The 27,770-nt window shown below is 42.4% G+C and overlaps 1 protein-coding gene across 1 annotated transcript; it reads right to left on the reverse strand.

The window, feature by feature from the left end:
• Positions 1-1,528: 1,528 nt before the first annotated feature.
• flvcr2b (FLVCR choline and putative heme transporter 2b) lies at positions 1,529-24,300 on the reverse strand. Its single transcript, XM_030781736.1, has 11 exons — positions 23,188-24,300; positions 17,294-17,435; positions 14,897-15,037; positions 12,602-12,669; positions 12,373-12,476; positions 10,721-10,831; positions 9,883-9,988; positions 9,539-9,650; positions 6,958-7,013; positions 4,298-4,410; positions 1,529-2,317 (listed from the first exon to the last, which is right to left on the reverse strand). The coding sequence occupies exons 1-10, from the start codon at positions 23,701-23,703 to the stop codon at positions 4,336-4,338; spliced, it is 1,431 nt and encodes a 476-aa protein (XP_030637596.1). The 5' UTR covers positions 23,704-24,300; the 3' UTR covers positions 1,529-2,317; positions 4,298-4,335.
• Between the last annotated feature and the right edge of the window lie 3,470 nt (positions 24,301-27,770).

Genomic DNA, 27,770 nt, shown 5'->3' on the forward strand with positions numbered 1-27,770 from the left:
CCGGGTTTCTTCCCGGCAGCAGTGGACGGAGGCGTCTCCTTGACGTTGCGACGCAAATAGGCCGCGTAAAAGTCGAAGAGACGCGACAAACCGGTGCTGTATGAGAGACGGAGGGACTCTATGGATCCTCGCGGGACGGACGCTAACCGGACGCTGTGAATGCGCATGTGCAGGTGGACCGCCGCGCCATTCAGCCACTGCTTTAAATCGGCCGTGTTGATCTTCCGGTCGATCGTCATCCTGTGGTAAAGCTCAATCAGCTCTAGTTTTAACCTCTGATCAAACAACTCTGTCAGGTCTGCCATGGCATTTAAATCATTGGCTGTGTTAGGCAGCTCGTTCAGGTACTCAGCTACGGTGCTAGCGATCGACGAGGAGGAGCCGTGTGATCCAAATATCCTCTGAAAAGGATCTGCGGTGTTTCTGTCCGTATGACCTTTGAGCTGGTTGACTAAAACTTCCAAAAGCAGAGACAGGGCCAGAGCCACCACCCCTACCCCGCCGTACGACACCTGTGCCTTTCCTCCGAAAATGCGGGTGAGGTTCCTATCTAGCGTGTTTAGCTGAGCAGGAGACAGGCGCTGCGGGAGGGCAGAGAACTGCAGGTTTAGCGCTGTGCTGGAGTTCAGGGAGAGGTAGTTAGACAGCGTCTCATCGAGGGTGATGTCAGGAACAATGCTGTTAGTCTGAGCAGCTGAAAAAATGCTGTTTATCGTCTCTAAAGAAGGAGTGCAAGGATTATTGCCCATGTTTCAGGAGCTCTCTTCTTCCTTTCCTCCTGTCTTCCTGTTATGGCTAAGAGTGCACAGAGGTCTCCTGTCTGATGCTGCAGAAATGGACTTTTTACTTGCCCTGGCTTGTTCAAATATTTGTCCACATTCTGCAACTGGTTCAAAAATAAATAATGGAATTCAGAGCAAACGTTGCATATTGACATATTTTCAAGGATAGGCTTAGAAAGTTTAAATAAAAACTGTTTTAGTTCAACAGAAATCCAGATAATGAATTTTCTTTCAATAGTATGACCAGGCGCACACACATGACAGCATGTCTTCTGCGAGAATGTATTTAGCTTGTGTTGCGCTCGCATTAAGCTATGTTGACCTCTAGAGGGCAGTCCTCTGGGACGCTTGATTGCAGACTCTTCAGTATGCAGTCAGGTGACAAGAAAGCACAGCTCTGCTCCACACTCTCATTCAGAAACAATCTCAGCTGGTGACAGTAGAACAAAAGTTGCTGTTTTATCCTAAATTCTTTTAATTCTAGTTCACTTGTTAATTATTCTATATTGGGAGTAATCTTTCCATACAATGCTACACACATATACAGTAACACCTACCATCCCATGGCATATATCAGTGTGTTAGTCACTGTATAACTCAGCATGCGAGTCACTGTATAAATTAACAAAGAAAGCCACTGTACAAGTCCCTGTTTCAGTGTGTAAGTCATTGTGTAAGTCAGCATACAAGGCAGGATGTAAGTCAGTCTAAGCTAACACAGATTTCAAATTGCATGATCTTTATTATCACAAATTTCACATAAATCTGTAACAATGATACATCTAGTCAAATCAATGAAACACAACTGTTTTAAGAGACAAATATGATTCTGGTATGGTAAAAAGGACAGATGAAGTCTGAAGAAAAACAACAAAAAACCATGTTGAAACATTAAACAGAATACAAGACTGTGCAGTGGTTTATGATTGATCTGTTTACAAATGAGGGGGGAGGGACACGACAGCAGATATTTCTAGACGAGAAGAATGAACCAGTCAACAAAACTAAAAAGAGAAATCAGGAGGGAAAGGTCAGTGAAATGGGGTGGGGACACAGCAGTGCATTAGACTACCACACATTCGACTCGACCTTCCACATTTCCACTTTGTATGGCTATATACATGACGGCACCTGTAAACCTCGTGTAAAAATACCAGACACCATCACATACTTACAAGAACAACTTCTGAGGTTGACCAGACATACCTCTGCCACAGTAATGCAGAGTACAGCCTACTATATTAACAACTCTACGATTAGCAGTGTATGCTATCAGTGCTACCATTCAGTCAGTAATGTAAGAAGTTACTTTGCAAATCTAAACACGTTTTTTTTTTTTAACAAAAAGTCCACAAAAAAATGAGGATGATTTTCAGTTTTCCTCATTTGAGAGAGATAGAGAGAGAGAGAGAGAGAGAGAGAGAGACAGAGACGTTGACAGACAGAGACAGAGAGAGCATGCGTGAAAGACAGGGATATCACAGTTTGGCCTCGTTCACAGTAGCAGGTGCCACAATGGCTCCATCCAAGTGCTCCTGTTAATTAAGACAAAGAGGAGCTCTATCACAGATTGTAAAGATGAATATAGTGTTACTTTCCCCAGCAACGCTAGTGCAAAATATCAGTTATTATAGTTCATGAAACACATATGAATGAATGTAATTCCCTAACATTCTGGACAGCTGTACAAAGTCAGCCATATGCACACAGGCAAATGACAGGGGAACATGGTCTTCTTATTTATATCAATGCAAAATCAATCCTTGATGCAAAATTTTCTGGAAGTCATCATAGGGAGGCAAAAGATACACAGTGATGAATTACATTTAGAGTCTTCAATCCAAAACGTTGAAACTTAGCTGTACAAGCACCAACAAATAAACAGTAACAGACATCAAAACACAAAAGAAGTTCATCTGATGAACTTTACAACTTGTGTGGTCTTTTTCTGTTTTTGGGCTGTCCTGTGAGTGGCTGTGTGTTTCTGTGACGTGTGCTTCGTCCTGTGAGTGGCTGTGTGTTTCTGTGACGTGTGCTTCGTCCTGTGAGAGGCTGTGTGTTTCTGTGACGTGTGCTCCGTCCTGTGAGTGGCTGTGTGTTTCTGTGACGTGTGCTCCGTCCTGTGAGTGGCTGTGTGTTTCTGTGACGTGTGCTTCGTCCTGTGAGAGGCTGTGTGTTTCTGTGACGTGTGCTTCGTCCTGTGAGAGGCTGTGTGTTTCTGTGACGTGTGCTTCGTCCTGTGAGAGGCTGTGTGTTTCTGTGACGTGTGCTTCGTCCTGTGAGTGGCTGTGTGTTTCTGTGACGTGTGCTTCGTCCTGTGAGAGGCTGTGTGTTTCTGTGACGTGTGCTCCGTCCTGTGAGTGGCTGTGTGTTTCTGTGACGTGTGCTCCGTCCTGTGAGTGGCTGTGTGTTTCTGTGACGTGTGCTTCGTCCTGTGAGAGGCTGTGTGTTTCTGTGACGTGTGCTTCGTCCTGTGAGAGGCTGTGTGTTTCTGTGACGTGTGCTCTGTCCTGTGAGAGGCTGTGTGTTTCTGTGACGTGTGCTTCGTCCTGTGAGAAGATGTGTGTTTCTGTGACGTGTAGTGAGTGTGCTGACTGAATAGCCTTTTACAGATTTAATAAACGTTCATGAACTGTGGTGCTATGAGAGTCAAGGGCCTGGGAGTAATCTTACATATTTTACATCAGTATGACAGAGAGATTCCTCCAGAAAAAAGCTGTCATTTACAGAACAGAGAGCTCATCTACACTCTCTCTTACCGTGTGACTTTTGCACTCTGGTCTGGAATGAAAAGTCAGAGTTGATGAGCAAGACAGTACTTATTACAGGATAAACCCCCCCCCAAAAATCCACAACATTAGTCTAAATGCATGAGCTCTCTCTCTCCTCAATATTACTTAAACAGAAAAAAAAGTCCTGTGTGTTAATTTCACACTCTTCTGTTCACTTAAACCTTAATTAGTGTGTACGTGTAAAATCTGTAATATTCACATTTTTAAATATGCATAATACTGTCTCCCATCATACATACACATGTTTTCAGTCATATACACTGATTACTGTGTATGTGTGTGAATATGAAGGCACCTTCTGACACGCGACCTCTTATGCTGACACGACACATCAAGCGAAAGAAGACACTCTCTCTACACAAGGCTGGGTAACAGATTACAGCCTTAATCAGTTAGCATATCCAGACTGTGTCTGGTTGCTGGACAACACACTGATTAACTGGAGCGAGAGATCATTCGCACAGATTTAAAAAAAAAAAAGCCTTCAGCGGATCTGACAAATTGCTGACAAATAAAGATTAGTGAAACATAAGGTTAAGTATTACAACACGAACATATGGGATTATGATAAAATCAACAAACACAGGATCGAAGGAAATGGACACTTTGATGTGAGTGATTTTTAGAGAATCATTTCATATCATTTTGTGATTGCTCATATGTGAAAATCAGGTGAAGTTTGAATGAGGGGAGTGTTAGTGGTGCTGATCTGTGTTACCCTACCTTGGTACATGTGCATGTGTAAAAGCAGGTGAGTGTGATTAGAGATCAGAGTGCTGCTGGATAAAGGGGGTTGTGGTGCCATAGTCCAGGACATCACTTCTCTTGGCTGCAGCCTGGAGACCACAAAATAGCCACAGGTCACTCCACAAAATACAATGGGAACAGGGACACAGAGGGAACACAAAAATACAGAGACACAGAGAGAACACAGAGACACAGAGAGAACACAGAGACACAGATAGAACACAGGAACACAGATAGAAAACAGAGACACAGACAGAACACAGAGATACAGAGACATAGAGAGAACACAGAGACACAGATAGAACACAGAGACACAGATAGAACAAGAGACACAGAGAGAACACAGAGACACAGACAGAACACAGAGACACAGATAGAACAAGAGACACAGAGAGAACACAGAGACACAGACAGAACACAGAGATACAGAGAGAATACAGAGACATAGAGAGAACACAGAGATACAGAGAGAATACAGAGACACAGAGAGAACTTAGAGATACAGAGAGAATACAGAGACATAGATAGAACACAGAGATACAGAGAGAAACCAAACAGTTCGGACAGAGAGATCAAAACTCCTGAAACGTGTTAGTACAGCAGCAAGTTAGTACAGTGTAATCTTCCACAGCAGTGACAGAGACCTGTAACCAGTGGCTAAATCAGGAAAAGAAATGTTACACTGTAAAGATCCTGTTCCTGTTCTTCAGTCCTGTGTGTCATTATTATTATCAGAGCAGAACCCTCTCTGTTCTAAGCTCTGAGGGAACCCACTGTCCTGGGCTCTTACATGAAGGGTGACGAAACTGATTTAATCTGGTGGGGAAGAGAGCCATGTGTCATTTGCTTTGAAAGCCTGGACTAGTGTGAGAAGACAGTCCATACAGTGCAGTGCGAATGAGTTTGTGTGTCAAACAAAACAAACTGGGCGTTAAACGAATCAAACTCCTGCTGAATGCAGATGTATCCAGAAATGGACCATGTGACCAGTAGTGTTTCTGCACTACAGGGAGGTCTGATGATGAGGGCAGTGCAGGTCTGTCCATCTCAGGGACAGAACGGCCACACCCCATTTCCTTCCCATCATGCCTTTTTTCCCACCATAATCCGGGTCTTTCCAGTCACAACCTGTGTCTTCATAAGTCTGTTCAATATGATATTACCAGAATGTGGACAACATCCAGAGAGACAATAATATGTTTTAAAGATGAAATGCACCTTTTTACGGATCCATCTTAAACAATGGCATTCCTGTAATTCAATCATCAAAATGTGTTTTTTCCTCATGTGTTATTTCAAGCTGATCAATATTTACACAGGTTTTCTTTTGTTGTTCATATTTTGAGATGCAGAAGGCATTTCCTTGCACGACTGCCTAAGGCTTACTGAGTGAAAATATCCTAACTTCCCGTCTCATACACAAGGGGTTCTCAACCTTTTTTTGCTCAGCTGAATCCCTTCAACCCAAAATAATTTCCCTTGACTACCCCATGAGATTTTAACTAAGTGAATTTAATTTGACGTTGACTGTCACAATCTCACGAACCCACTACAGTACAGCCACAAACCCCTGGAGGTTGAAAGGCCCTTTTAAGGACAGATCGGATGCCGTTATATATTTGTTCTGCCTCATCTGAGAACGCATGAATATAGCATACACACCCCACAGGAGTGGTCTTTTTTCGATCTTTTAAAACTATATAAAATCACAGCTGGAAAGGCAACAGAACAACCATGGCAAACGAAGATAGTTTCCACGTGTTTCAGATCAAATTGTTTCTTTGTTGTTGTTTTTTTTAACCTAAAACACTTGCTACAAAAGACTGAAAAATGATCTGCGGTACAAACTAAGGGTTCTATTGAGCCCATGTATCAAAAAGGAGTTAAACATCCTGTCTGAACTCTGTAAATGTAACCCTCAGGCTGTCACGCACAGAGGCCAGTGTGTGACACACATACAAACACAGTGCGGTTAAACACATGACACACACACGCATGGCATGCACGACTGGGCAGTATTTCAGGACAGTGAGAGGAATGAGAGGAGGACAATACACTCGTGGAACTCTGGAACTCACACGCACACACACACACACACACACACACACACACACACACACACATTTCCTCTATTCTCTCTCTCACGCACACATACTTACAATATTCTCTCTCTCTGTCACACACACACACACACACACATTTCCTCTATTGTCTCTCTCACGCACACATACTTACAATATTCTCTCTCTCTGTCACACACACACACACACACATACACACACACACACACACACACACACACACAATAACACTCCTGCAATAACTGACTTAGTCCAGTTCAGTGTTTCCTGGCCCTGCACCTGGAGGCCCACAGCTTGGCATACGTATTGTCTCTCCCTGCTCTAACACGCCTGACTCCACTCCTCAGGTCATGATCAGACCCTTGAATGGCTGGAAAGATCTAAAACAGGCAGAGCTGTGGGCATCCAGGAGCAGGGCTTAGAAACACCAGTCTACACAGTTTGTTTATGTGATGTTACAACACTTAAGAGGACTTCATGTGTGAGTCAGGAAGACAAGCCCAAAATCAGGTGCCATCGTCCTCCATCGTCCTCCTTCTTTCCAAACATACTTACAGCCGTCCTCTCCAGCTGGTTCGCTCTCTGTCGGCGGAGGTCTGATTTTATAAAGCCTGGAGAAGGAAAACAGGGCAGAATACACTGGAATAATAGAACAGAACTGGGATAACACATTAACTAATTAATGTGAAACTGAACAGTCTAAATGCTTCCTTGGGGTTACACACTGATATTTTTTTTTTAAAAAAAAATTCTAATTACAGATCCAAGTCATGAAAAGCACAAATAGGAAAGCTACATATGCTAGGGGGAAGAGCGGTGTAATAAACAATAAACATTACGAGTAACATAATTGTCTGGTAGTCCACTCTTCACTACTTGGCACTCAGTTAGGCTTCAAGTTGCTAGAAGTAGAGTTTAGCTTTCAAATATTTGTTATTCTTGCTTCATTTCAAACATTAACATAACTATTGGAAGTGTGAAACAGGTGAAATGTCTCATCAAATACCGTGGAGCTCCAAAATTAAACAAACACATGCAACTGAGATGACTAATGAAATGAAATGGAAAACATTTCACACTCATTTCCAAAAGGTATTGCAGTCTGTCATTCAAAATGACACAATGTGCTTTTCATCACTAAAGCGTGTTACATCGAAACAAAATCCACATATTTACAGTGCTGTAAACAACCGCTTTCACCCTGCCTGCCAAGTTCCTCCCTCTTGAGACGAAACGTCATTCTTCTTTGACTGACTTATCCGTTGACATATCATAACCCTGCAATTGTATTTACAAAACGATTATCCGAAGATGGATCTCATCCCTCCATGATCTTTGTCTCTCTCTGTTATTTAAACAGATTAGCTCTATCACCAGGACACTGACAATATTATATTCAAAAATTAAAAGTTTCCATTTCAGCTCCTCAGATATAGCTGACTGTTGTACGCATGGAAAATGACAAAAAGAAGGGTGCAGTTTTTGACCTTGGTTAAAACTTGTTGCAAAACTGCGTAAAGAAAAGAAGAAACTTTTACTGAGAAACATGGACGACTGAATGAGAGGGCAAGGCCGACTGCTGTCCTCGCGAGTCCTCGTTGGCGGATTAGTGGTCCGGACTATGGTTTTAGCTGGGTGTGTATGATTGACACTAATTCTGCGAGGGGCAACAGAAACAATTAATGCGACTAATTTAACTAGGGAAAAAATATGGATTTTCCCCTTCATCCCTTTATGACCAGAACTTCATAAACCGTATAAAGAACGTTGCTCTTTCATTGGTTGAGTCTGAGCTTACGGTATCTGAAGAGATACTATCTGTAGATAGTCTTATTATCCAGCAGTCTGTGTCGGTTTTCTTCGAGACAAGAAAAATATAGGCCTATCTTATTTTAGACAAGGACGCTCCCGATCCGACACATGATTATTCTATCTAAACAATACGAAACATGATGCTTAACGTGGTTACCAAAACTAACCGGCCTCCACAGAAGTGCGGCGTAGAAAAAAGAATTAGTCTACAGGGGCGAGATAACTTAGTCTTGGAAGCGCAGCCGATATGCACTGGATTTAAAGCAACAACGACACTACAACCTCCTGCTCTCACTCGAGCCAGTATTTATTACTGGCGTCCATTCCTGCAGCAGTCTCTACCCTTGTGCACTCATACACGTGTATGGAATCCCGTTTGCGCCATTCAGTATTTCCCAATTTCAACGTAAAACCTTTCTGCAATTTAATATCTCAATGAAATCTTTAGATATTGTTACGTAGTATCTCGCAACTACGATTTCATTTGTCGTAATGGTGACGCAACTACATAGAACTTCCTCAGCAGTTCAGATTTCAAACTTCGCATTTCACAATTATGACTCACTAACTGAGAATTATGACTTAATATGTGAGAGGTACGCCTAAATATCTCATGGGCAGCGCTATGTCATGATTAGGATTTATAAAAAATAGAGTTTAGCAAGTGGATCGGTGCTGCTGTTGCCACAGCCACCAAGTCTCTGATTCTATCCAACTTGTTCGCGAGATGTCACCAAAGAGCTGTGCATGACCACGTTGCCATAGCAACCAAGTACACTTGCCCACAAAATGCACTAGGCCTTAATGATAGGTGTACAGTGAGAGTTGGCAAAACTGAGAAACTGCAAGTTAAATATTTGTCCCAAAGCGCCACTCTATAATTCATTAATCAATTTTGAGGTAAATATAATTATCAGCTGATTCTCCTTTTACTGTCGGAAAAGGCTAGAATGTCGCAGCTAGTAGGCTACCAGCTACAATACTGTTGTTATACGAATTTGAAAACATTTCCAGAAGGTTTTAGAACAAAATGTGCTCTAGCTCCTTCAAAATCATTGTCTTCAAATGTTTTATGTGGCTTGTAAACCATGGTTACACTATAACATAAAAGTGTGCCTTTTCTATGAAAATAAAGAGAATCAGAGAGACTATTATCATTCAAATGTGTCAGCTGACCAGTAAATGCATTCTCACACAACCCACAGTGGAGAGTTCTAGATTCCAGATTAGGCTGCTTATTTGAAGAGTTTTAAAAGATTAAATGGGTGTTTATAATCTAGGGCTGTGTCTCTGTGTGTGTTTACAAACTGCATAGACTTGTTACCTGTCATAATAGTGCCTATGAGAAGGAAGACACAGAGGAAGATGTTCCCAGCCAGAGTTCCCAGTGCGTCCATAATCTTCCCCTGACAGATTGTAAATATAATCCCAAACACCTGCAGAGAGATCAGGCGTTTTACAGGCAACACAGTTTTCTCTCTCTCTCTCTCATACACACACACACACACACACACACACACTCTCAAACACTCACTGTCACACGCATGCAAACTCACCCTCACACACACTGAAATACTCACTCTCACACGCATGCGCACACCATCCCTCCCTCCCTCCCTCACACACACACACACACACACACACACACACACACACACACAAACACACCTGTGCCGAGCAGTTTAGTAGTCCTGATGATGTTCCCTCTGACTCAGGGTATGTCAGCTCCACAGCAAACTCAAAGCCCAGTGGCAGGTAGCCCGTCATAAAGAATCTACATGAGTAAAACATACAAATCATAAACAGAATGATTCAAACCACACTGAGCCCGATACTAAACCCAGTCCCTTATTCACAGGGACCTTAACAGTCAAGAAAGAGACCTCCTAAGCTGTTGAGTAAAAAATATAAATCAAAGTTGCTATCTCCAAACAATAATAATAATAAAAATAATAATAATAATAATAATAATAATAATAATAATAATAGGCTGTGGGGTAATGATTTGGAATCTCTCTGGAGTCTGTCTGTGGTAATGGTAGGAACCAGAGACTGCAGATTGGCTCAGAAGGACACAGCCTGCAGTCTGGGTAGATTTTAGGTAGAATCTGTGCTTGTAGGTGCATAGCCAACAGTGTGAGCAGAATTTGAATTTATCTGAAATCTACTGGTGGCTTTAGATCCAGAGAGCTATAGTGTGTCCTGTAGGCACAGATCCAGCATGAACTTTGATGAACTGCTGTGCACCCCACAAAGCAAAGTTTCTTAGCTAGCCAGACAACTTGAGCCAAAAGGAAAGGCTGTCCAATGGGAACATTCCACGGCTCTTCTCCTATTGGTTAGTTTGGACTTTTAGTTGGTTTTATTGAATGCCCCTCCTTCTCTCCCCATTCTATTTGCTCTCTATTTGTTTTGTATTTTCGTTTAAACTAAAGTTTATTTTTCTTCTGACTGTTAGGACAGCGACAGAGGGGGCAGTGTTGGGGCATGTGACGACCTCTCTTACCCCAGGGCTCCTGCTGTGATGAAGACGACCCACAGATGGCCCAGGCTCAGAGTGAAGGCGTACACCAGCATTCCAAGGAAAGACATCAGATACACAGCCAGCGTGGTCTGTCTGCAGAAGTGACACAGGGCACAGGGTCAAACAAGACTATCTGCTCTCACAGGCCTGGAGTTTTTTCTTTTTTGCAAAATGTCAAGGGTTACATTGACCTTAATGAGCTGCATCTGGACAAACAAAGCTGAGTTGAATAACAAAGTCAGCGTTATGGAACAGAGGACAGACAGACTGATAGAGAGAGACAGAGAACAAGAGCAAGGAAGACAGTCGAAAGTGCAGCAGAAACAACGGATGATTTTAAAGAACTTGAAGAATGAGTGCAACACAATCATTGTTAATTAATCTCTAAGATTTCCTACACTCTATATCAGTTTTGGAAGCTGGACTTTGTCACCAGTTTGTTAAGCTCTGCATTTGCAATTGTGAATATGAAAAGCATAGGGAATAAAGCGAGACATACAACTGATGCCATGTACAAACACACAAGGGAAAGTACATGACATTTCAGTGGTCACAAAACCCTCAACATTCCAGCAGGAGGAAGACAGTTTATATCGTTATACTTGGTTGATGCAACAAGTACTCATGGGTACAGAACCAATTTCTGTGCTCTACCAGCAGAGATAAGACACACTAAATCTGGAGCTTAGTGAGGTGAAACACGATATTCGCAGTTCAGTGGGTCGGTCACCTGGGATGATATTTTCAGTCCTGTTCTCTGTGTTCTTCTGCTCTGTACATAATATATTGCATATCAGAGCCATACTGCTCTACTATATTACCTGCTGCCTTTGCTAATTTATTGAATGAATTTTGGAATGCAATGAATGAATGAATGACTGGCAGATTGTGCATAACACTCTGTGTAAAGTTCTAGTACAACAAAGACAGGAGTGACTGACCGTACTAGGCTAATTCACTTGGTGGCCTGTAGGCCACATCCAGCCCATGAGAGACCTACAGTGGCCCAGGGGTGATCGCAGTCAAATTCAAATAGTACAGCAGTTAGTTCAGGTCCAGTAATTTGATTGGTCAAGAGACATTTCATAAGTGCTGATATGTACAGTGTAACAGCACCACAATATTTTACCACATCTCACTCTGCTTTACAGCACTGTAGACATCTTACTAACCGTACAACATCGGTAGCTGCCCTTCAGTTAGGGGTTTTGAAACTAGGTCTTTGTCAACCCTGAAAAGAAAAACTGATGACAAAAACCAAAAATGGTCCCTGAACAAGGCCTGGTTTTCCAAATCTGGCCCATTTGAATGTGTAGCTGAAAGGCCCTGTTCGGGTCTATTTGTCAGTGGTTGGATGAAAATGTAAGTTTGGAGTTTATGAGTTTCGGACCCAGGCGTTCACTCTCCTGGCAGCTTGTGTCGTCTTAGTCTGTAGTGCGACATCCTCAAGACAATAAGAGGATCACATTCCTAGAACTAAACCCAAAAGGAGACCAACGAAGAATCATGAAATTTAAGACATTTAAATTTAATTTTGCTGTGAACTGAAGTTGTTTAATATGTGATTTTGAGCTGGTTCCCTGGTCTGACCTGGTGTGTGGCACTGAACGCACAGAGGTAAGAGGCGGTCTTACTTGTATGTTTTGGATTTATCCAACCAGATCCCACAGATGAGTGACCCCACCATCCCTGCGATGACAATCGTGAGGCCTATTCTCCCGGCATTGACCTCTTCACCCTAACAGTACACGAATAAAACATTTCATTCACCTCTTCACCTTAACCAATCAGAGACAGAACATCTCATTCATCTGATTTTCACTTACAAACACTGATTAATATGAGTGAGTGTTTGGTACTTACAGGATAATGTTCAATAATCATTCTGTTCAGCAGTGTACTGACAGCATAGAAACAGCCCACATTCAGTCCTGGAAAACAAACAAACAAACAAACACTGAACTTGTGAAACACAGTGTGAAAGGGCCTAGGAGGACAATACAGTGGAGAGGCAAACACACACACATTATGCTCAGTATGCCTGTTTTTCTCATGGCATAAAATCGATATTAAAGAGTTAGACTTCAGGATCAAAAACTAGACAAAATGACTTTATCAAAACCATAGCTCAAAGAAAAGAGATTTTGATAATAAGCCGCCTTCTCCCAAAAACATCAGTCGTGTCTTGTATTCTTAGTGGGGACATTTACTAGTTATTACGGATGGTCTCGTTATGATGCTTCCATCAGTGTTTGTCTCAGACAGTTTTTCAATCAAACATTTGGATATTTTAGTTTTCCACAAAAAATACTCATTTTCTGAGACAAAACACACTCAGACTTAACTACACTGATTCACAATTTTAACAGTGATCTGTCAGAATAAAGACTTTCAAATGATGAAATGGGTAAAAAATAAACAACAAATCTTGTTTATAGTGGTCTTGTTGATTCTCATAGCAGACTGGTTACATAACATGTCAGAAATTCGACGTCAGTGATTTTATTGGAAGGAGATCAGTGTTGGTACAGGCCCAGATGCCAGAGAGGATCCATTTCCTCTTTACGTTCAACTCAGTCTTCCGGAATTCCTCCGTGACCTTTTCAGCCAGTTAGAAAAGTGCTGACATGGAAAAAACCCCCAAAATTCATTCATTGACATGAGGAAGAGAAAATTGCTCTCATAAGAAGGTGTCTGACTCATCCAGCACCATGGGTTTGTAAAAATCACTCCATGGGTATGTACAAATTGCTCCATGGGTTTGTAAATCACTCCAAATATGATTCACTTTACTCACTCACTTTACACTGTTAGGTAACTACGAGTAAAACTGCCTAGGAGAAGAGATATTTGATATTTTTTCTCATCAACTTAGACAAATGGTTTAGCATTTTAGCAGTTCTCACCTCATTAAACATTTACATCACTGATGGTTCTGATTATTCTACTATATAGAAGTGTTACTAGAATCACATTTTCTCCACATGCTGTTCAACATGTTGCCATAGCAACTCCATTATTTATTTTATACAGACTTCTCGATCAATGTTATCAGCGCTGTGATTAAGTTGAGGGTATTGCTTGACCCTGCCACATCACCAGACTCTTTCTGAACCCACAATCACACGCGGTGCAAAGTGCACCGTACACGACTACAGTTGCCGATCTGCTTCACGGTCATTGTCTTCTGCTCCGCACAGAGAGACATGTGACAGGTGTCAGACGACCAGATCTGAAACAGGAACTCTCATGACTCATTGTGATTTAGAGTGCGCACACTGCCCCACGGCACCTCCAGTTATAAAAATAAGGTGATGAGAAATAGCTCACGGATAGCTAAGCTTTAATGAAGACGGTGAAGGGTAAAGCCACTGAAGGACAGATTACACAACACTTGGCAGACAGTTCACCAATGCTGCACGTGAGTTATTCACATCTACAAACTGTTTCTGTTAATATTCAACACAAATATCTAAAACTGGTCTGAGTCAAAACCACTAGTGAGTGTATTGATTATCCTCAACGGGCAACAGGTTTAATGTGAAAAAAACCCCCAAACAAACCCCCACCCCACGCACACACACACACACACACACACATACAGCTGAGCTTGGAAATTCAGAATATCTTTTGCTGCATATTCAGCTGTTGCACATTCAGTTCCTTATGAGAAGCAATCACGGGGAAGAAAATGAAGGAAAGCAAGAGCAAACACGCAAAGAAACAAAGAACAGAATAAAATCATAAATGACAGGGATCACAAGTGATCCATCTCAGAAAGGCCCTGAGAGCCTAAGCTTTACTGGTGTGCTTATTATACTCTTTTGTGAGTCACTTTTGACAAAACTGTCTGTGAAGTGACTAAATGTAAATGGATATTTCCCCCTATGCCTTTGTGTTTTGTTTGTCCCCACACAGCTCTTGGAATCAGTGTGTGCATGACTGGCGTTCTGGGAAGTCTAGGGGATGTGTGTGTGTGTGTTTGTGCGTGCATAATTATCCATGTGTTTGTGAGCTGCTGTGGGGAACGCACCGTCTGTGTGTGAGTATATGTGTGTGTGTGTGTGTGTGTGTGTATAAATATGTATGTGTGAGAAGGGTGATGAAGAGAATCTTTGTGTGTGTGTGTGTGTGTGTGTGGCACAGAGGAGACCTCACCGTAGGTGATGATGAGGAGGATAAAGGGGCGGTTGCGAAGGAGACGCATGATGGAGGCAGTGTAGGAGTAGCTTTCAGGTGGAATGAGACGTGCGGCCGCCTGAGCCTGAGTGGGCGGGATCTCTGGCCTTTCCTGGAACACTGATAAAACACACACACACACACATACTTATTTAACGCACACATTACAAACTTATTTTAAGGAGACACAGTTCTGAAAAGAATGTGTTGTTATGCCTCATGTGGTGTCATAACCATGTTTCAGTTCAAATTTCCACCTTTGGATGTGAAATATCCAGAAAAACATTGGTCTAAACGTGACTAACAAGTACTATCTACAAAAAAAAAAAGTAACTTTACTCTCCAGCAGGTTGACAGTGGAGGAGCAGGCAGATGTACACAGGGTTCAGTAGATGTTTGTGTGTGAGAGCTGATCAGAAATATTTTCTCCTCTGGTGTTATGAACTGTCTCCACAGTGTCTACAGCCTTCACTGTACAGGTGTGTAAAACACTGGCCATGGCTGCATTAACCACAAACCCATTATTAATAAACCTTACCACAGCTCTTGTCTAAAATGCTGTACTTAATTTGAGCTTTGGGTGGGATATGGCCCCTCTCCTCCCTACTTAAATGATTACTACGGCAACACTGCAAATGAACTAAGGAAAATTAAGTTTTTTTTCCAAACCAAAATTTGTGACAGGTGGGAGTAGGTATGACTAACGGACCCTCATGTTCCACCAGCCAAGATTTACAAAGATGTATAGGAAGCAGGCTTGATAGAAACACCTCATTTTAACTGTCCTGGCTCCTATTTGACTAAAATAAAATTTAAAACTTTTGTTTTCACTGTGTCTTAAGTCATTAATGGCAGGCCAGCCCCATTTTCTCAGTGTAAGTATCGGCAGATACTTAGAGTCTTATGGCCAAAGGCTTGTGGAAGTGTCACACGTGAAGCACAAAAGAAATGGAGATGTTTAGAAGTTTTTAGTATTTATGGACTTAAAATCTGGAATGAAGTATCTCAGCATATTTCAGAGGCACAGTCAGCGACTTTTTTTTTTTTTTTTTTTTTATCTCAGCATGCAACATACTTTGCTATCCCATCCATTTTATCATGCCACTGTACCATTTTTTTTGTCTTCTTTATCGTAGCTGCATATTTTGTTATTTGTTTCACGTTTTACTACTCACTCTTTGTACTGGCTTTATACTTTTTCCAGATGAGAGTTTTATCTGCTTATTTGATAACGTGTTTTGAATGTGATTTTTGAGCATCTAGAGTGCTTGGAGTCACTCATCTTGCATCAGAGATGCTCCTTAAATAAAGGTTTAAACACAAACAAGAGTATTTTAAGTGTGTACTTATGCACTTTCTTTCCCTATTGCGACCATTAGGGAAAGAAAGAGAGAGATCGGGTGACTTTCACCCCTCAGTCTATCGATGTACACTCAGAATTTACTCCCTCCTCTAGCCTAGCCATATCAAACTACCGCTGAAGTGCAGACGATCATATGGTAAAACTTTACACTAAGGTTGTCATACGGTTAAACTTTACATAGAGGAAGTCACACATTAAAACTTTAAACTCCGTTAGTCATACAGTCAAATTTTACATTCAGCTAGTTCCACAGGAAAATATGAACACAAATTGTCTGACATTTGACACACATTAGCTGTAAAATGTTTACTGGAGCTTTGCACTTGGGATTCTTAAAGATTGAGCAGAACACAGTTGGCAGGCACTGCTGCCTAAAGAGAGAATATGATTGACAGAAGTGCACACCTAATGAGGCACACTTCAATATTCCACTTCATGTATGAAACATCTTATTTGTTACCCCATCAAGCAGAAACTATGTCTGGTGTTCTGTGTAGCTGCAGAATTAGCTGTGTGTTTGAGGACCTTGATAAATCTTTGTTCATTCTATCCAGCATGCATGAACCACAGAGCACAAATGCAGAACATCAGCCAAACACACTGTGTATCGCCTCATGTATATTTAGCGTAGAAAGACTCGCAGAATTTTAATGATCATGAAATCATTGCTATTGTGTGTTTCTTATGGTCACACTGATTGGGATTATTCAGTTAATCAGGACATGACAATGTAGGAAACTCCACAATATCAGCTAACTGCGGAGGCCGGCGTAGGTGTGGGGAGCTGTGGTAGAGAATACCTGTATTTGCATGTACCTGTGTGTTTACTGAAAAGCAGGACAACCTGTCGATAAACACCACAGTGGTGCTCAACGTTCATTTCTCAGTCATCTAACTTTGACTTTTACACCCCCACCACACACCCATTTAAACTCCCTGAGTCCATGACTCTGTCATGCCGCCTTATTTTACCCCATAAACTCCTCCCACCAGAGACATCCACACGCACTTACCCATGACCACCAGGATGAACAGCAGAGTGGCCACGCCCGCCGTGATGTAAAACATGACTCTGATATGATGGGCCAGTTCATCCATGTCCTCTACATTGGGCACCAGGATGGGCGGGACCAGGAAACCGATGGCAATGCCCAGCTGTGGAGGAAATGACATCAACAGAGTGGAGTCAGTAAGAAAGTCTCAGTATTCACACTGACCAATAAGGAGAGAGAGAGAGAGAAAGACAAACCAACTGACCAGTGAAGAAGGAGCAAAACACAAACCAACCAACCAGTGAATATCGAGAAAGACTCTCACCAGCTTATGAGGAAAGAAGCAACTGGAATCAAACTGGTCCTATGGTAAACTTAACATTTCATGTAGGCAGTCAAATAGGCTTACTCCATTAAGTTTGTCTTAAACTTTGTCAAATCCAGGGAAACATAAACAGAATGACCCTGGACTTCTCTCATTTTTCTGTTGTCTCCACACTGGAACCTGAAACTGTAAAAGAAAGAAAAATCCACCTCCACCCTCTCTGGGTTTTAGCATATGAACGATGTATTAAAAAAGATAACTGATATACTGATCAAAGAGGTGTGTTTGACTCAATTTCCATTCACCATGAATCTTTCCTCACTCAGGCAGCATATACAGTAATGTGACACTGAACATACACACGACAACACCCATATACAGCCTTTAAACAAACACCTGACGGACTCTGTGAGGACTTTGTGTTATTAGTACACACCTGGTTTCCCAGCACGCCAATGGAACAGGCAGTGGACACCTCGCTCTGGCCAAACCAGATGGACGCAAGGCGGGATGGGATTCCCAGTATAAACACAGTCCCCACTGAACACACAAACTGGCCAAGGAACGTGATGGAAAACAAATCGGGCGCTACGCTGCCTATCTTCACACATGCCCCAATACAGTTAAACGCTGCGCCGGTCAGCACCACATCCCTCAGGCCACGGTTGTCAAGGAGCCACATGATGGGCAGGATGAGAGGGATGTAGGTAAGCAGGTAGATCATCGATAGCCAATCAATGGCCAGTGTCTCAACGTTATAGAAACGCATGAATATGTTGCTGACGATGCCATACTGAAGCCACATGAAGGCGTTGCTGGCTGAGCAGGCGCTGAAGATAAACAGTATGACCCAGCGGTGCGGGTACAGCCGGGTCATCGGCTTTGGCACCAGCTCGGCCGTGTCTCCCTCCAAAGAGCCCAGAGACTGGACGCTGGGACGGGGACCCTGGTTCTGCATGGCGTTGGGCCCACAGACGGGCGGCTGTCCAGCTCTGGAGCTCCAGTCAGGGCTCTGGGACAGAGACGTCTCCAGCCTTGACCCCGTGCTGACCATATCAATGTTCTGATGCAAGGCAGCCACACAGGAGTTGGTTAAGGAAAGCCGGGAACCAAACAGGTGTGCCTTTTTACATTTCTCCTCTTTCCCACAAATGGCGCAGCGGTGTGTCCTACTCGCTAACGGCACCTGGGTATGGCCAGTCAAATCAGAGGACAAGAGATGACCAGCAAAGAGAGGAGCTAAGAAATACACTCCTACACCAATCAGAGGGATGTTTTGAAGTGTCCTGAGGTCGGAGCCTGATCGCGGGTCCCTGGGGTTTGCTGGCAAGCTTTGCTATTTATCACCTCAAACACACCCATGTGACTTACCCCCTTCATGGGAATTTTCCTCCTCTGCTCAGACTCCTCCTCAATAATGTACACAAGCACTACCCTCAACTGTGCGCTAGTAACTGAGCAATACAGCTAAGCAATGTAGCTTATGCATTACATTCCAATTTCCATTTTGGCTTGTTACTTTAGGAAAATCTTTAACCTCAGCGTCTGATTTCAAAAGAAATGCTTCTTCTATTCCCAGGTATCAGTTGCACTGACCTTTGCTGAAGCTCATAGCACAGTGGTCCACAAAATGCAATAACTGACTGCTCGGCACACCGAGTTGTTTCACAGGTTGGCGCGAACGCAACCATTATTGTTTGGGCGTTATTAGAAGGGCTCAGAACATCATCAGTCGCTATGCTACTCCAAGACAGACAACATTATCTGGACCCTTCCATTAAAGACACCTGAACAAGACCAAACCATTTAGGGAGATTGTGCGCTGAAAGAGCGATGAGCCTCTCTGTGGCAGATATCAAAAATGACTCATGGGACATAGAGAGCGCACTACAGCCGTGAAATCAAAAACAGATCACATTATGCTGATAACCCAGAGATGATATGTAGAAGCTTCTAGTGCATCTAGTTAAACTTGCACAGTGCCGTGTGAGGATTATGAAGAAAGTGTGCTGTTGCCACAGAACAGATTAAGCCTGCATACCTGAAGGGGTTTTCCACAAAGTCATAACTTGAGCTAAAATACCCCTGAGTGCTTGTATAGAAAAGTTTTTCTTAATCTGTCCTACTTCACAATCTTGACTGTGGGATGAAAAACATCTGGATGTAACAAACACTGGGATGTAATGAGTAACGTTCAGCTAACTCATGGGATGGTTAAACCAGTGTGTGTGGGACGTCAACACCAACCCTCTCTCACAGTGATGTGTCTGAACATTGAGGGGCTGACTCCTAGCTTTGTGAGCAGACCTATGTAGTAAAATACATAAAACATTAAACACAAGCAGAGTTACTTGTGGGGCGGCACAGTGGGTAGCGCTGTCGCTTCACAGCAAGGTCTCGGGTCCGCTTCCTGGCCGGGTGGCCAGGGTCCTTTCTGTGTGGAGTTTGCATGTTCTCCTCGTGTCTGCGTGGGTTTCCTCCCACAGTCCAAAGACATGCAGGTTTAGGTAAATTGGAGACACTAAATTGCCCCTAGGTATGAATGTGTGTGTGTCTGCCCTGCGATGGACTGGCGACCTGTCCAGGGTGTTTCTGCCTTTCGCCTTATGAGCCAGCACCCCCTGCAACCCTAATCAGGATAAGCGGCTTAGATAATGAGTGAGGATGAGAGAGTTACTTGTGAAGTAGTTTCCAGACATTGCTGTCTTCACAAAAATTATCCAGGACTGGTACAAAGACACAAATGTTGGGGCCAACTGAGATACCCATGAAAATATTCTACACTACAGACATAAATGATCATTTTTACTCACTCAGGAGCCAAAGCAAATCTCAAAAATCTGGTCACAAATCTTTGGAGTAACCTTGTTGTGAACAAGTACCCTGTCCAAGGACAAATGGGTACAGTGTGTCATGCTCAGGAATCAAACCCACAATCCTGCAGACATAGAGCTGTCTCCTTAAGCCAACTCTGATGAGCTGTATTTGTGAGTCTCCCCTCCTCATCATTAGATCTTTTCACATCAATAACTCAGTTTCTGAGGACAGTGTGTTGGTCTGTGCCACGTAGCCCTGTGGGTGTCGGACTGACTGACTAAACTGACTGACGGGCTGTCTGTCTGAGGATCTAAAAAGGAATGGGTGAGGTACCCTGCCAACCTCTCACAACCAAAGGAAAGCTGCTGTCTACAAGCCCTGAAATGCCCAACCAAGACACCTTTGATCTGATAAAACATAAGATGAAGGATTTGATGCAGCACCGCAAGGCGGAGCCTTGACCAGTGGGCCAAGGAATGTTCAAAATCCATTACAACTTCCACTACCTGACCATTTTCAAGGGACTGAAAGAGTCTTGAGACTATCAGTTCTTCCACCCAGACTGGACCAACTGTGATTTCGCTAAGACGAACCATTATGAAGAGTTGCCGACGTCAGAACTCAGAACGTGTCTCTAGGTCACACTGTGACGTATAACCAATGGGGACACTGCTGGCTTTTGTTGTTTTCCGCTGAGGACTTCTCGCAAACAATGGCACACATAATCCTTTCCACCTGCTACACAGATGTTATGCCTACTGCTTTACTGAAGGAAATCAGTACGGATGGATGTTTTTCAAATAATTTCTCAATGTGAGTGATGATGTCATTTAATTGATGGATTAGCAAACCCCGCTACAATGAATGCTGGTGGTGTACTTGGCCTAGGCTGAAACTCTTCAACTGCCGCTGCAACATGCATCAAAAAGGCTTCTTAAATATCAGTTCATTTCTGTCTTTCATAGACCGACGTTTAGCTCTTCAAAGCTGGTCTAACTCTTCTAATTGTATTTGAGCTCCTCCTGTCTTCTTAGGCAAGTACTGATGTATGAAACAGATACTGTTTGCTCTGTATGCATGACTTTTATTGCCTTTATTAAGTGGACTTTATTATCTTTATATAGTGGACTTTACATGCTCTTTTACTGTCTTTGAATCCAGCTGTGTGTGTATATTCTGTTTTACTTTCAATTTGTCATACTCTCTGTGTTCTGCTCTTTGTGCAACATACTTACAAAATGATATAATTAAAGCTGTTAAATTATTAGTATTGGTCTTAGTATTAGTAGCATTTTAATAAGGGGTGAGCGAGAAGACAGCAAAAAAGACAAAATCCATAAGTTCAATATTTTGTACAAGATCTCGTAAATGTAACAGCAGAACATACATCAACAACTCTGTATTGATAAAGAAAGATGTATACAGTACATGAATCTTGAGAATTATAGGCTAATTTGACAAGCGACTGTATCGAACTGGCCAATTAAGTGGTTGCCGATACAACGGTTTTACATCGCAAGTGCGATGGGAGAATTATCCTGGATTTACGCTTTTTTTCTAATTGTGAAGGAGCTGCAAAAAAGCCTTTAATATGGCTATTTTAGACTTCACTTTTGGAAAGAAGAGAAGCCAGCCAAATCCAGCCGTCAGTGAAATAGTGGAGGACTGTGCTGTATAAAGGAATTCCTGTTTAAGGCGTGTTGTTTAAGACCGATGTCCAAGCGTTAGGAGGACACTAACCAGACTTTACTGTAAACAGGAATCATTTGATTCACACATAAAATAAAACATTATCTCCAAAAAATTAATTAACTGTGTGCTCTGAAAACATAACTGGGATGAGAAAGAAAAAAATCTCAGCTGATCCAAAGAATTTTCCAGATTCCAGTTGTGTGTGTGTATGCGGCTTTAATGGCAGAAACAAAGGGACTTGTGTTTGCAAACAGCCCAACTGGTTTCCCTCAAAGGATAGCAGTTATTCTGGTCTGGCATTTTGCTTTCTAACTGCTGGTTGAATTTTTAGACATAGACTCAGACCAGAGACTCTCACAAATGAATGAACCAATGCCGTCTTTAAAAGAATAACTGATTTACTCCGTTTAACTACATGAGACCTGGGATTCTGAGCAAAGTACAGATTACGTGTAGTAATAAAGGTAACAGGCACCTGAATCCTTACATAAATATTGTTAGAGAATACTATCTAATGAGCCATAAACCGTGGCCATAAATCTGCTTTAACTTCACCGTAATGTTTGTGTGTGACTTTTACAGCCCATGTCTTGACTTCTCCTAATTGGTTTATGGGTGTAGATTTATAGATTTATATTTGATGAAATAATTCCTCAGACTTAAATTCGCTATTAAATTGTTTAGTCTAAACAAGATAAAAAATTATTTGAGCTAAATAACGCATATTTCGAAATCCATTTTGGATTTATTTTTATCTTTGTCTTTCAGTCGTTTTGCTTCATTCTCTGACAGAAGTCTCTGTGCGAACAGTCACTCACAAAATAAGATCTTATGGAATAAAAACGGACGGATTAAGAAGTATTTCACTAGGAAACTAAAAGGATGTCTTTTGGACCCGCGAATGATTCGGTGTGGATTAAAGATGTGCAGCGCGACTCAGTGGCCAAAGGAGAAGAGACTGTTAAACGTCACAGTTATGACTGTGCACGTGCTTTGCTATACCGTAGTATGGGGCAGCCTACTGACTGCATCGCCACAAACAGGCTACTTGATCATATACTCTTCGGTGTCTGGAACATACCTGGTTCCCAAAAACTCCAATGGAGCATGCTGTGGAGACCTCCCCTGATCCAAACCAGACTGATGCGATCCGCGACGGCATACCAAGAATGAAGACCTGCGCTACGGAGACCGTAAGCTGCCCCAGCATTGTCACGCCAAACAAATCTGGTCTCGCGCTAGTGACTTTGATCCACGTCCCGGCACAGTTCATCGCAGTAGCTACGAGAGCAATGACCCGCAATCCTCTTTTATCCAGTAACCAGGTGACGGGGAATATCAGAGGAATGTATGTCAACATATAGATCATAGACATCCAGTCAATGGTGAACGTATCCACGTTGTAAAACCTCATAAAAATATTATTTATAATTCCGTACTGAATCCACTGAAAAGAGTTACACAGCGAGTAGGAGCTAAACAAAAATACAATGAGCCATCTTCGCTTGTATAAGCGAGTGACTGGTACGGCTTCACCATGTAGCGATGCCGGGTGACCACTCTGCACATCGGGCTCATTCTTTTGAATGACCGTCATGTTAAATTTGGTGAAAACTTGGTCAAATTTATTTCACAGTCAAAAACTTGACATTCATTTAACAAAAGCTGTTCGGTTATGTCTCTTGCATTCAAAACGACCAGTTATACTGTCCACAAGAGTAACTTCATTGAGTTTCTTGACGTTCTCTTCGATGTATTCTCTGCTTTTAAACTGGAGATTGTGAGTACTTGTTCAGTTTTTCGACAGTGGAAAATTTCTGCAGAATATCTAAAAGTATAATGGCTCGTTTTTTTGACAGTTACGGAACTGACATCAGTTAGTTCATTTGAAAACCGACTGTACCAGCTGTCTTGTTTGTATCATCCACATTTCAGGTGAAGGAAGAAACAGTTAGGTCTCTCGTTTCCTTCGTAAACATGCTCTCTCAACGAAAATGCGGACTAAAACAAAATAATACCGCACTTATAGACACTAAAACGGGAAATCAACAAGTAGGATCCAAATTAAAAGTTTAAACTTTACAAGCCTGATACAGTCTCTGGATTCATCGTCAACCAAACTTCTGTTAAGCGACCGGTAATTTTTGATACAACAAATCCTCGCTACTTTGTCCACCGCCGTTGGTGATCTCTTCAGTTTGGAGCGGTCGCTGAATATAGAGATGTCTTTCAAGCTCAGCAAACTTTCAGACGGAGTCAAAACTTTCAACCAGAGGACGTCAGATTCCGCCATAGATATATTATAAAGCTAGAGGGAGCGCCCATAGTTAGTCCAATAATGGTATGGAGATGGCTGAGGTACCGTTCAAGTGACTGATTGCGTGGTTTTGATAAGGCTCAGCCTAGTTTACAACATTTGGAAGACTGTGTCCCTAACGTGTAGCGTGTTCTTCACATTCAACGGACAAGGTACAGTGTATGCGCAGCACGCAAAGTAATGGTTGCACGAGTCAGTGCACCATCTAGCTTTTTAACGTCTATGAACTTTATGCCTTACTTTTTCTTCAACTGGTGTTTCTAAGGGGGGATCAAAACAACCGAACCATAGGCGCCTCCTGCTGCACTGGAGTTTGAGTGAACATTGGTATTGCTAATGTCACGTAGTAGCCTACATCAGTCTCAAGTGATTTTTCGGTCCAGTCCTGATTAAATTGAATTCTCTATTGTAAACCTTTTACTTACGTACTAAACAGTGTTACTCATTTTAAAGAATCTTTATAGATATAATTCTCAATAGAGGCGCATGGGGATTTTGATAGAGGAAGCCCAACCATACATGCCATGCGCCGATCAGTAGTGCTGTGTAAATATTAGGCTACGATGATACATTTTACAGTAAGTGTTGGCCTCCCTTCCTCGAACAGTCTTATCATAGTGTTGGGTAGACGTTCTCACTTTATTGCTGTTTTTTTGCACTATGGCAAAAGTTGGCGTCGGCCTCCCTTCCTCTTTAATATGAAGTTGTTTCTCAAATGGCAACTTAAAATCGTTTTGCAACAAAAAATGCAAGTCATCATTCATGTCTTACTACTACAATGATCTCTGATCAATTACTAGTGATGTGTTGATCGTGAACGAGTCGGCTCTGTGAGCCGGCTCCTTTACATGAACAATGGGAGCCGGCTCCTTACGGTCTTCAGAGCACAGGGATGAGAAGAGTGCGCGACAGCAACACAGAGTGACAGTTTAGTATAATTACAGTGAATAATTTAACTGATATATGTGCATACATACCAATCATAAGTCAAAACATTGCTAAATTCGGATGAATTATAAAAGCCAGAGGCGGTACTAAATAAAGAGCCATTTGGGAGCCGAAAGATCCGGCTCTAATTGCTGAGCTGAGCCAAATGATCCAGCTCACTAAAACGTCCCGGAATTCTCATCGCTACCAACTAGCCTACTCACTCTGGTTGAAATTCAGTTTATTAGCTGCTCATGTCAGACGGTCATGATTTGCATTTCTGATCTGATTGGTGTAAAGACAGCGGCAGGTCGGATTCCCTCGCCTGCCCACTGACAATTTATTGTATGTTTTCATGGAAGCCACAAAGATATGACATTTAAAAGCTTTCCTGTTACCACAGTCACTGTAAAAATATAAAGTAGGCTACCTAATCAAAATTGCAATATAATCACGTGAAAAGTTTCATTACAATTTATCTCACGTCTTGTTATTGTTATAGAGATTTTCACGTCTCAAGTCATTTCAGTTCTGAGGAAGCCCGGGGTCCTCTGGCTTCCGCTACGATCGAGTCACCACTGATCATTCTTTTTTCCCCCAGCTCATTCTTGTTTTTAAAAGTGTGTGTTTTCCCTTGACTCCTCTCTCATTTGAACCCAAATAAAAACTCAGGCAAACTCAGATTCAGGCTGATGAAAATAATTTCAGTTAAGACTATAAATAATTATACGTACAAAAAAAAAAACTGTGACAATAACAAATAATAATGACAAAAGTGATCACTTTGAAACTGACTATAGCGAGTAGCTATCAGCATCTTAGCAACACTAATCCCCCTACACTTTTTACTAAAAATTCTCCTGACTATACCTGGCTCCATAGCTCACAGGAATCATGGACCACAAAAAAGATCCTACTATTAAATACATCTAGATGCTAACACCTTTGATCACTTTCTTATGACTGAATCTTTCAGCCAGGACAAGATGTCGTCAGGTGGTGTTCAACTTTCCTCGGACGTTTCAACCCTGAACCACAACGTCCTCCTGCTGGCGGGTTGGCAGTGATGGCCAGTCACTGCCCATCTTCTACTGGCTTCCAGCTCAACTCCTCCCGAGGTTCACCCTCATCTCCCACGAATGTGCCAGCTGCAGGAGGCTCTTCTTGGTCTTCTTAGAGGAGGGTGGCTTCTCCCTCTCCCTGATGAACTGGATGGCTGGGGCTGGTCTCACGTGGGTCTGGCGCTTTTTCCATCTCTCCTGCTACAAGATGTCAGCGAGTGCTCTGAGGACCTTGTCATGACGCCATCTGCATCTCCCCTGGCTAAGAACAGCCTTGCACTCTGCCAGTATGTGCGCTAACGTGCCCCTCCCTCTGCATAACTTGCACAGTGGGTCCTCCCTCTTTCCCCACCTGTGAAGGTTTGTTGGTGTTGAAAGAGGGTGGTACACTGATGAGAGCAGGAAAGGAACACAACATGAAAGGGACAGTACACCCACTGCATCCTCTCCTCCTGATTCTAAAGAGACAGTACACCCACTGCATCCTCTCCTCCTGATTCTAAAGGGACAGTACACCCACTGCATCCTCTCCTCCAGATTCTAAAGGGACAGTACACCCACTGCATCCTCTCCTCCGGATTCTAAAGGGACAGTACACCCACTGCATCATCTCCTGTATATATGTTTTCTGCTTGGAGTTTTTGTGTAAAACTGTGAAAACAGCAGGCCCAGTGAGAACTGGGGAGACACTGAGAAACTCCAGTCTAAGCGTCTCATTTTCTTTTCTCTTTTCTTTCTCTTTTTATTTCCTCTTCTTAACGCAAAGGGATCCTTTTGCCCTGTATTTTTTGTTGTTAGCGAAAGGAAGATGAAATATTATAGGAAGATGAAATATTTGTCAGCCCTGCATATGAGACACCGTGGTGATCTTGTCTGGCCTTGGCAGCTCATTTGCCTTCCTGATAGTAAAGTGGACGAGCAAAAAGCCACGTCCAAAATCCCACACATATGTGTGACGGAAGGGATGGGCCAGAGCCCCAGGCACACACTACCTCAATCTTCCACTGTCATACACAGTGCCGTCACTAGAGGGCATCCGTCTGTCGCCCATGCCCCTGGGCAGAGTGTGACCTCTTTTTCAAAGACATCTGTGATGCTGACCTCTCAAATAAAAATGAAAGAAAGTTTAACCATCTTTGTTGCTGATTAACCTGCCTTGAGTACAGATGCAGTTCATAAACACTTAAAAAACAATTTACACTTAAATTTGAAATTTGAAACAGGACAGAGTGGTAAAAAAAAGACAGATAAAAAAATAAATACACCAAATTGTCTTTTTTTGGAAGCAGGTCCTTTTAAGTGTATAAAAGTATTATTTGTTGTTAACCTCAGCTTGTGAGTCATTTCAGCCTCCCATGC

Source organism: Chanos chanos, chromosome 8 (genome assembly GCF_902362185.1).
Source record: "Chanos chanos chromosome 8, fChaCha1.1, whole genome shotgun sequence".
Classification (NCBI taxonomy): domain Eukaryota; kingdom Metazoa; phylum Chordata; class Actinopteri; order Gonorynchiformes; family Chanidae; genus Chanos; species Chanos chanos.